Here is a 10,025-nt window from a genome sequence, read left to right on the forward strand (position 1 = left end):
TGCCACAACAAGACCCTTAGACCCTGTGCCTCAGTTTCCTCATCTGGAAAACAGTGGAGTTGGAACAGATGATTTCCCAGGGTCTTCCTACTCTCCAAATATGTGGGTTTTGATTTCTGAGCGGCACTTGACTCTAAGGAACAAAATCATTCTTATTACAATTTATAATTAGTTAATAACACTCATCCTGTAATTTAAGGTTGGGAGAGATGCTGCTATTCATGTGTGGGACACGCAGACTCTAAAATGTTTGTCACTGTTGAAAGGACAACATCAGAGAGGAGTGTGTGCGCTCGATTTTTCAGGTAAGCACCAGTTTGCCACCGGAGTCATTGACAGATGCTTCCATATTTACTTTGGGTTTGTTTAAAAAAAAAAAAAAAAGTCCTTTTATTTAGTTTAGTCCTGCTTATAAGGAGGTAAGCCCTTCATGTGTCAGCTACCGAGTCTTAGACTGGAAATCAAATGTGTGAATATGATCACACTTCCTTTCCTCATCTTCCTCATTTTCTCTCTCCCAACTCATTATCCAGAGCTCACACTGTGTTCTGTATTTGCTTGAGAAATTTGAAATCCAGAGCAGCTGTTACCATTGAAAGACTTAGTTGCAAATGTCTGGCAGTGAATGAGAACATCAGTTTCATCTCTCCAAATAAGTGGGAACACAGCACCTGTGATTTAAAATGTAAAGGACTAGAGTGAGGGGTGCAAATTCTCTGCAAAGGTCCACTTTACAGCACTGGTGTTTTGGAAATAAAATTTCGTATTGGAAAAATAGAACTGAAGTTTCCATCTCCTTAATTTAAAATTTTAACACTGTGCTGTTAAAAAAATACTAACTTATAAATATAATTTTCTTTAGAATAAAACCATTTCTTTATGCTAGAATTGAAGAATAAGGGCCTATTGCAAAAGGTGTTTTTAACCTAGAAATTTTTATTAACCCCAATGTAGATATTAGATCTGTAGAAAAAATTTCTAAACTTTCTACAGAAAACTGATTCTGTAATTTCCTTTTTCTAAATTCCATTCAAATGTTTAATATGTGCAATATGTATAATATTGGTTGTTAAATTCCATTTCACAGCCCCAGTCTCTCTCTTATGTACCTCCCTCTCTACTCTCCTTGTTCAGGCCCGAACTTCCTCTCGTCTGTGCATGGTGGTTATGCTGGTCTCTGATTCCATCCCCACTTTGTCCAATCCATCCTGCCCATTTCTGGAGTCTTCTGGAAGTGCAATTACATTGCTACCACATGGACTCCCCTTGGTTGACTGACTCAGGGCTGAGCCCGTGGTTGGACATTCATGGCCTTCTATGATCTGACCTCAACCTTCCTTTGCAGTGTTTTCACCCACTAACCCACTCGTGCTCCTTTCCATCTACCTAACTGTAGAACCTAAATGCACTCCTGTCCTTCTTTTTGCCTGTGTTCCTTTGCTCATGCTGTTCCCATGTGTCTGTTCAAGTCCAACCATCCTTTAAGACCAAGCTGAAAGTTTTCTCCTCCATCCTTCCAGGGAGAAATGTCCTGTCCCTTCTTCTGTATCCCTTAGCCCATTTGTTGTCATTGCTCTTGTGGTACCTGTTAGCGTCTATGTGGTACAGTAGTTATGTGTCTTAGCAGCTCCTATGCCCTTCTCAGACAGTAAACTACTCATCTAGCCCATCTCTCTGTTCCCCACTGCACATGCTGTAGAGACACAGAAGCTACTCCAAAAATGTGAATGAATGAATAAATGAATGAATGAAGTTTTGCTTAATGCGCTCTGTCTTGCCTTTCACTATTGCTACTAGAACTTCACGTTGTAAACCATCTTTGGTTGAAAGTTATCTTTATTCTCTGACCAATCACATGGTGCAGATTTGTGTGAGTGTGTCACACGCTTATTCTCATATGCTGTAAACTACTATACAAATCTGAGTTGTTATATCACTATTAGAAATTATTCAATACTTTGGTTATTGAATTAGTAAAAATCAAAGCTAAATTGTTCATACTCTACACTGGTGGGCATGTGAGGTACATAAGGCATGAGTAGCAAGGAAGAGAGAATTACTTGGCTACCACCTGCCAGTTGAAGGCCCGGATAATGCACCTGATAAACGGTGAATACAAAGTCCTAAGCTTCCAGGAGTTTGATGTACCTACAACTTTCATAAGTGTATCATGTATCCTTGGGCTTCCCTGGTGGCACAGTGGTTGAGAATCCGCCTGCCGATGCAGGGGACATGGGTTCGTGCCCCGGTCCGGGAGGATCCCATATGCTGCGGAGCGGCTAGGCCCGTGAGCCATGGCCGCTGGGCCTGCGCGTCCGGAGCCTGTGCTCCACAGCGGGAGAGGCCGAGACAGTGAGAGGCCCGCATACCGCAAAAAAAAAAAAAACACACATAAGTGTATCATGTATCCTTGATAAAGCAGTAAAATCTAAAATGAAACTATAATTTGAGTTCAAATAAGATTCTATTCCAAAGATGTGAATGGATTTCTGCTTTTTTTTTTTAATAGTTCTACCTAATGGCTGAACTGTGTTCTTTTCCTAAATTAACTTGCTAGCGGATACACATGTGTATACTTAATATAAAAATTATATTAATAAGTATGTTCTAGAAGAGTGGTAAGATACCCATTAAATAAAATAATAAAACCTAAATGTGTACTAGATTATGGAGACTCTCATATTCATATTGTCAGCAACTTTGCAAATTGACTCAATCATTCTAGTAGACAATTTGGCGCTGTTTAACAAAAGCTATAATTCAAAATGACAAGTATGTGGACCATGTGTATTTCATACACATTTCTATGTATCAAGTTAAGAAAAAGAGTAGAACTCAAAATATCATCTACTCACTGATTTCAACTGAAATGTGTGTGTGTATTAATGTATAAACAGTGGCAGGAAATTTAGAATACTAGAAATAGAATTCAATAATCATCAGATTATTTTTTCTAGAGAATTGATTAAATTTTTGGTTTTTAAATTTAGGAAAATCAGAAGAACCAACTCATGCTGAATACCTTTAGAGAAGAGACTAGAGGAATGTTGATCAAAAACATTGATTATGAGGCAAGTTAGTAGCAATAAGCTGGTACCCAGTTACTTGATCTCTGCATTTCTGAGAGCTTACGTCTCTTCTGGGCTTAGTAGTTTTATAAAAGGAAGATCGAGAAATTAGCTGCACTTAGAAATCTTCCCCTCTTAAGGCAGCCCCTTACGTCATTGCCCGGGATAGAGAAACCAGGCACTCTGGAAGAGGTTGAGAAGCTGATTTTGTCACTGCTTCTAATTCCCATTTTGGGCAAATAAAGAAATGCCTAGATATAAAATATTTTCTGCATAAAAAGGGTATTTCAGTTTTAACAATACATTCTCTATTCCCTAGATAATAGTCACTAAGGAAGAGCCCATTGATGCAGCAAATGTGGTATTTTTGATTGTGGAAAATTATATTTTTGTCTCAGAGTTGAAATATGATGTTAATTTATAAATGGCAGAAAGGAAGCTAGGTGATAGTTTGAGAAAGCGCTAACATTAAGGACTATTCAGGAAGTAAGGAAGTATGTACTATGTTTGATCCATCACTGTATGGTTACATGCAGATGAACTGTGGTCGATTGATCTTTGTGGTCTCTATGGCCCTACTGAAGGTGTGACCTGAAGCCTCTTTGGTTTAATTTATATTAATAGTAGTACCTTGCGTTATAATGATATAGCTTTAGTCTTAAACAGATGCCTGCACCACTTTATAGGCCAAGAATGAAGATCCAGAGAGTTGGTTGTACAGCTGTGGTAAAAGTCAGACAGTGGCAGATCCAGAGCGAGGACTCCGGTCTCCTGGCTCTCAGTCCCGTGAGAAAGCCACCAGGCCTGGGGCCGTCAGCTGGTGGAAGCTGTGCTGGCTGTGCTCTCCCTCTCAGTCCTCCTGCCCTTTCCTGCCCCTGCCCTCCACCAGGGCTGGTGTGAACTTTTAGCGTGAGAGTCATACCTGGACCACTCATTGTGCCCCCCTACTTCCTCACTCCTTCTACCTGATGGCCAGTGCCTCCAGCTGCCTCCACCCCAGCTCTCCGGTGTAAATGTGGTGTGGGCATGGTGGTGCATAGAGGCTGCCACGTGGGAACAGCACCCTCGTGAAAAGAGACCCCTGTCCTAGAACAGCCCTGAGTCAAACACTTTCATGAGCAGGAACGTCTATCCCTTCTTTTTGGATACTTGCAGTAAAGTGAGAAGTTCAAGTCAAAATGCTGAGAGAGAAGATGATTTAGGTTTCCCAGTTTAACCATGTAAAAAGGACACCTACATTGGTTATTACCTAGCTGGTGGCCCCATCTGAGTGCCTCAGCGTATCTCCACACCCCCCGTCTCTTACACGTCAGCTCATCTTGGGGGGTGTTGTGGAGACCTACCGATAACAGAAAGAAATTAGAGAGATTGTCATGGAAATACAAAGCAGGCAAATGATGTGAAAACTAGACAGCAGATAAACAGTTATACCTAGGAATTTAGATTATTCTTGCCACTCTTCCAAAGCAAACAAAAATGTGACATTTTTAATCAAAAACATTTCTTACAACATGACCCATACCTCTAAATTATGTCAACTAGAAGGAATGAATTTATATTGTGTCACTTAATTGAGCAACTCGTTGTGGATTTATTTTCACTGTCTAGAGAAAACGGGGCCGTCTTTGCTTCTGTACTTGCAGTCAGGAAAGTGCTTCCACATGAACAGAAAACCAATTAGAAAGAGAAAAGTTCAGATATAAATATTTTCTAGGCTAAATATCATCCTCATATTTTTAAAAACCTTCATTGAATAATACCCATTTCCACAAGGGCACATCTAAGACTAGTGTGATTTCATTGTGTCAGTTCCAAAAACCTATGCATTTTTTATGAGCCCTGAATACAGGACCAACTTGTAATTGTCTGAGTAAAATATTTCTCTTTCTAATTTGCCCTTTACTGTTGACATTAAGCTCCTTAGAATTATTTCTGGACTATGTCACAAAATATCCATAATTAATACATACTGTGCCTGGGAAGATTTGAAAGGACATTACCTAAACCCTAAAAATATGGTTGAAAATCAAAAACTCCGACTAAATGGTCAAGGAGCAATGGATTTTCAAAGCTAAGATCAAGCCTCTGTGAGGGGAAACAAAAACTCAGAAAAAATTAAAGATAGCCAATTATATTTCCAAACTGTGTGGTATGTAGAAATTGCCCAAACCTGCAGAATTCAAGAAAAAGTCACCATCCTAAAGAAGAGGTATGGTTGTTGAGGCACCTCTAGATTTGTTCTGCTGCTTCATTACTACTCATAGTCACAAACTGGGGTAGAAAGGTGTATAACTGTGAAGACAAGCTGATGGGGCCTTGCAGAAGTTCCAATAAAAAGAAGCAAAACAAACAAACAAAAAAAATCAACTTACCTTGAGGACTTCTTCAAAAGACATAAAATGTAAAAAAAAAAACTATCATTTAAAATGTGTGGATGTTTGCATTCTAAGAAAGACATACTAATATAGCTACACAGGTAACAAAAGAAAACAAAATGTAGAATTAACAAATGCAAAAAAAAAAGAGACACTGAATATCTGTGCAGTGTTTTTGATTAAAATTTTTATGTAACAGAATATTCCCATTCCCTCTGTACCATCCGTAGGCATATTCCATTTTTATCTCCCTCATCCTCCTGATGTCACCAGTATCATCAGAATTCATTGAAAACCATCTCAGTACGAGGATCATGTTGGAAATGTGATACAAGTACTGTAAGTCTTAAATAAGAGTTTAGGATCTAAAAAGGGAGCGAGAACTCTCTAATAAAAATAAAATCACCAAATACAGAGACATGCTAATATGGAAATATAACCAGGCCACACCAAGAGGTACAGGAAAAGTAATGTTGCTGGTAATGAATCAGAAGTCATCACCAGTCCCTTCTCCCAAATGCATGGAAAGACACGGGGCACAGTTTAAAGCCTGGTAACATTTAAGCATAAGGACGTATTGTGATTGAGAAGACACATTTGTTTATAGTACTAACCAGGTGGTGATTTAGGCCTTTGGCAAAGTGTTAATGTCTTCACCTACTGTAGTCTAGGAGCTTGAAAGGGTTAATGTAACTTTCAAATCCTTGCCTCATACTTGGTGGTAGTAGAGGATTGGGGAGGATTTGGTTTGTTAAGCCAGGCTCTTACTCTCCTTTTTTCTCCAGAAAAGGAGCAGACTACCCTTCTCAGTTGGTCGGGGGAGGGTCTCTGGAACAAGTAAGGGCACCCAAGCGTTGGGCATTAGTTAACCAGCATTTGGGGAGGGTCACCAGATATAGCAAATAAAAATACAGGAGGCCCAATTAAATTTGAATTTCAGATAAGCAACAAATAATTTCTTAGTATAAGTATGTCCCATGCAATATAATTGCATGCAATATAACATTGCAAGGGACATACTTGTACTAAGAAATTATTCGTTGCTTATCTGAAATTCCAATTTGACTAGGCTCCTTTATTTTCCCTGGCAATCCTAATTTGGCATCTACCCCAGGGCTGTCTTTGAAAATACCACTTGAAACCCTGAGTGGGCTGTGGAGAAACGGTTTATCACATACTCATGTTTCTTTACCCTGAGGCCATTGGCTGTGTGTCACCAGAGAATACACCCTGCTAAACTGAGCCTTGGTGAGCTTGGCCACCCGTCTCCTAGCCCACTCAAGGCTAGGGAGGAACTGCTGACCTGAGATGCTTCTCCTGTGAAGCTTTGTGAGGAGGCAGCAAAGGAAAGACTTACTGACTGTACCTCTTCTTCTGTCTTGAAATGAGAAAGCAAATTAACTATTTTGATTTCAAATTCAATTACATATATATTTTTTTATTTTGGAAAACAATCTGAATTATAGTAATTATTGATAGTATTATAAATAATATTTAATACTAAGGGAAAATGTTCATCATATAACAAAAAAAATAAGTAATAGTATGTTCACTATGATCCTGGTTTTGTCTTTCCAAAGCACGTTTAGGTAGAGAAACTGATAGGATGTATATCAAATGTAGGCCTAGAAGTTTGAATGATTTTTAAATTTCCTTTGTCCGTATCTTCTAAATGTCCTACAACAAGCATATTACATTTGAAATAGGGAAACTAAGAAACTAAGATTTTTTTTTAATTATAAAATCATCTTTTGAAAGAATTTTCCAAGTTAGTTTCTATAATGCTCTTATTTTGGAGGGTTGAACAGAACCAGTTTTTTTTTTTAGAGCGCAATAGATTGAGTCACAAAGTTAAATGGCTCTTCTAGTAAATGTCATGAGATTTGTCTGACACAAAATAGACAAGGTTTTGGTGACTTACCTGAGAAGCTCCCCCCAGCCATGTGTCTCAGATTGGAATGTTGGGTCAGTGATTTAATTCAGCAACCAGTTATTATACATTGAGAACCTCCACTATTAGTAGTTATGCATTTCATTTAGTGAGGTCCCCTTAGTGTATTATTCTCCCAACGTATTTGAGCCTAAATAATATTCTTAAGATCAATTTCTTGTTCCTCTTTACAGTATATAAAATGTTGTGGTTTTTCATTGAGAAATGAGTCATTTGACATTTGTGTTGTTTTCATACAGCCGATGGAAAATGTCTGGTGTCGGTTGGTTTAGACGATTTTCACAGTATTGTATTTTGGGACTGGAAAAAGGGAGAAAAGATAGCCACCACCAGGTAAGAAGCTGCCGAGGTCTTAACGGCATCCCGCCAATGATCACACTGCAGTAAAAGTTAATAGTTTGCATTTTCTGGTAAGATTTCATCTTCAAACTCAGATGAAGTTCACATAGAAAGCTTAACACCTAAGTAAAAACATATTGTAATATTTCATGGTGACAAACCTGACATAGAGGAATTAATGTTTGTTTCAGGCAATTGGAAAATTCTGAAATCCTTTCCAGAGAGTTATTCATCACTTTGCTTTTAGTAATATATGCATTATCTATATCAAAGCTTCTTCCCAGCAGTAGGAAAGCAGCTTTCCTCAGACTTGTGCCTTGCCCCTTGTTTTTCCACTATCTTAGCATCTAGTGAAGGACTGTCAATGTCACTGGAGTCAGAAGTTCCACTTGTCATGAGGCTGCAGCACGCAGGAAAGGAGGCCCGGCGTGTGCACCTGCCACTCGCTTTCAAAGCAGGCAAATTGTTGCCCTAATCTCCCCATCTTATAAATAGACCTTCCAAGACCACCTGCTATTTATAGGCCACCTGTCCTCCCTTGCCCCAGCCTCCCTCCCTGCTGAATCAGCCCTAAGTCTGAACACTGCTTTCCACTCCTGCTTACATTGGTCTTAGCTGTTTGCCCCGCCATAGTCAGAGGTCAAAATAGTTGGCCGCCAAGGCCCAGCAATACAATTTGTTGCCCAAGGCATGTTATCAGTTTATCTCTCTACTGGTTCTTCCCTGCATAAACCAACTTCCTTTTTATCTGGCACCATAAAATCATTTTTAAGTTAATGACTTTGAACCCCAGTATTCACTTTTTAAATTGATATTTTAAATTAAATAGGAAAAAAAGTGTTTTTTGGCAATTTGATTTAATGAATGAAGACCTGTAGATTGCTGGAGGCTCAGAGGAGGAGCAAATGGAGCCTTGAGGACTCCAGCTGACCGTCTTAGGAGAGAAAGAGGAGCTTTTCTGATGACTGCTATTGAGATGGAATTCTTGGCAGCAAATGACAGCTCATAAATCTGCCTACCCAAGTGGTTTTTCTTTTGCTCTCTCTAGTATTCCTCACGGTTATATCACTCCCCGCTAATACTCAGATTCAGCTTCTAATTGGAAGTGCACTTTCCTCCTAGATTAATGTACTGAATTTTACTTTAATATTTCTGATAACGTATCATCTGCATTACAGATAATCTCAGGCAAAGCACACGTCTGCATTTCAAAAGCAATAGAAACGCAATTTTCCTGCTAGAAAACCCTCTGCAAATGTGGGTAGCTCACCTGTTATATATCAGAAACAGTAATAGAAATGGAAGAAAGAAATATTTATTAATATTTTAGAAGTATATATTTGATATGTTTGGTAGTGTTACTTCTATTTAATTAACACAAAGTGACTTAACACCATTATGTTAATAATACAGTTTATTTTTAGAATTGTTCCCAAGCCATATGTCACATTCCCCTAACAGGACACCTGCAGAGTTGTCTTCAGAGACCCATTCTGCAATTGTAACATTCACCATTGCTCTATCCAAAGAGTATCAGAGATTGTTAAAGTTCTTTGGATGAATACTAGATTTTTAAATAATAAATAAATAATATTTACACAATATTATCTATCATAAATATTTATGTAAATAAGTAACCAAACAAATTAAAATTCTGTTTATGGCCTGAGATTAAGGTGCTTAAGTAGATAGAAACTTTAAAAACAGGGGCATGAAAGAAGTGACAAAGAAAAAGGAGTAATACTTTACCAGTGGGCCCTTACTGTCTTCTGGGAGTCAGTGTAGCTCCTCCAAGGGTCTAATTTACTCTCAGAAGATGGCTGACTCAGTGACACCCCTCACTCTGCACTTCTGTGTCTCAGTCATGGCCTGCATCGCCACTAGCAAGGCTTAACAACAAACCCGCTTCCCGCAGGTCGTGTGGTTCTGGCAGGTAATGTTCTGCAGTAGCACCCGTCACCCAGGATGTGAGATTTCCCCATGGAGGGAGGGGCACAGTCAATGTTTGTGATGGCATCACTGGCAGTACCGCTGCTGTCCAAGGCTAACATGGAGCCCCTGCACTCAAAAGCCGCCCTTCAGTTGGGAACATGTTTAAGTGAACCTTTGTTTTTATCAGCTCCGGGAAATTAGAGAAGTTTGGAATTGGCCCATAAAGATCTTTTTTTTTTTTTTTTTTTTTTTTTTTTTTTTTTTTTTTTTTGGGGTACGCGGGCTTCTCACTGCTGTGGCCTCTCCCGTTGCGGAGCGCAGGCTCCGGACGCGCAGGCCCAGCGGCCATGGCTCCCGGGC

The 10,025-nt window shown here is 39.2% G+C and overlaps 1 protein-coding gene across 2 annotated transcripts in view; it reads left to right on the plus strand.

Moving 5' to 3' along the window:
* EML6 (EMAP like 6) overlaps positions 1-10,025 on the plus strand; it is a 308,692-nt gene that overhangs the window by 204,374 nt on the left and 94,293 nt on the right. For both annotated transcript variants that reach the window (XM_024118542.3, XM_024118541.3), the window contains exons 15-16: positions 200-305; positions 7,634-7,727. In XM_024118542.3, coding sequence (XP_023974310.1) covers positions 200-305; positions 7,634-7,727 — 200 coding nt within the window. The remainder of the gene's footprint in view (positions 1-199; positions 306-7,633; positions 7,728-10,025) is intronic.

This window comes from Physeter macrocephalus, chromosome 12 (genome assembly GCF_002837175.3).
Source record: "Physeter macrocephalus isolate SW-GA chromosome 12, ASM283717v5, whole genome shotgun sequence".
In the NCBI taxonomy this organism is placed as follows: Eukaryota; Metazoa; Chordata; class Mammalia; order Artiodactyla; family Physeteridae; genus Physeter; species Physeter macrocephalus.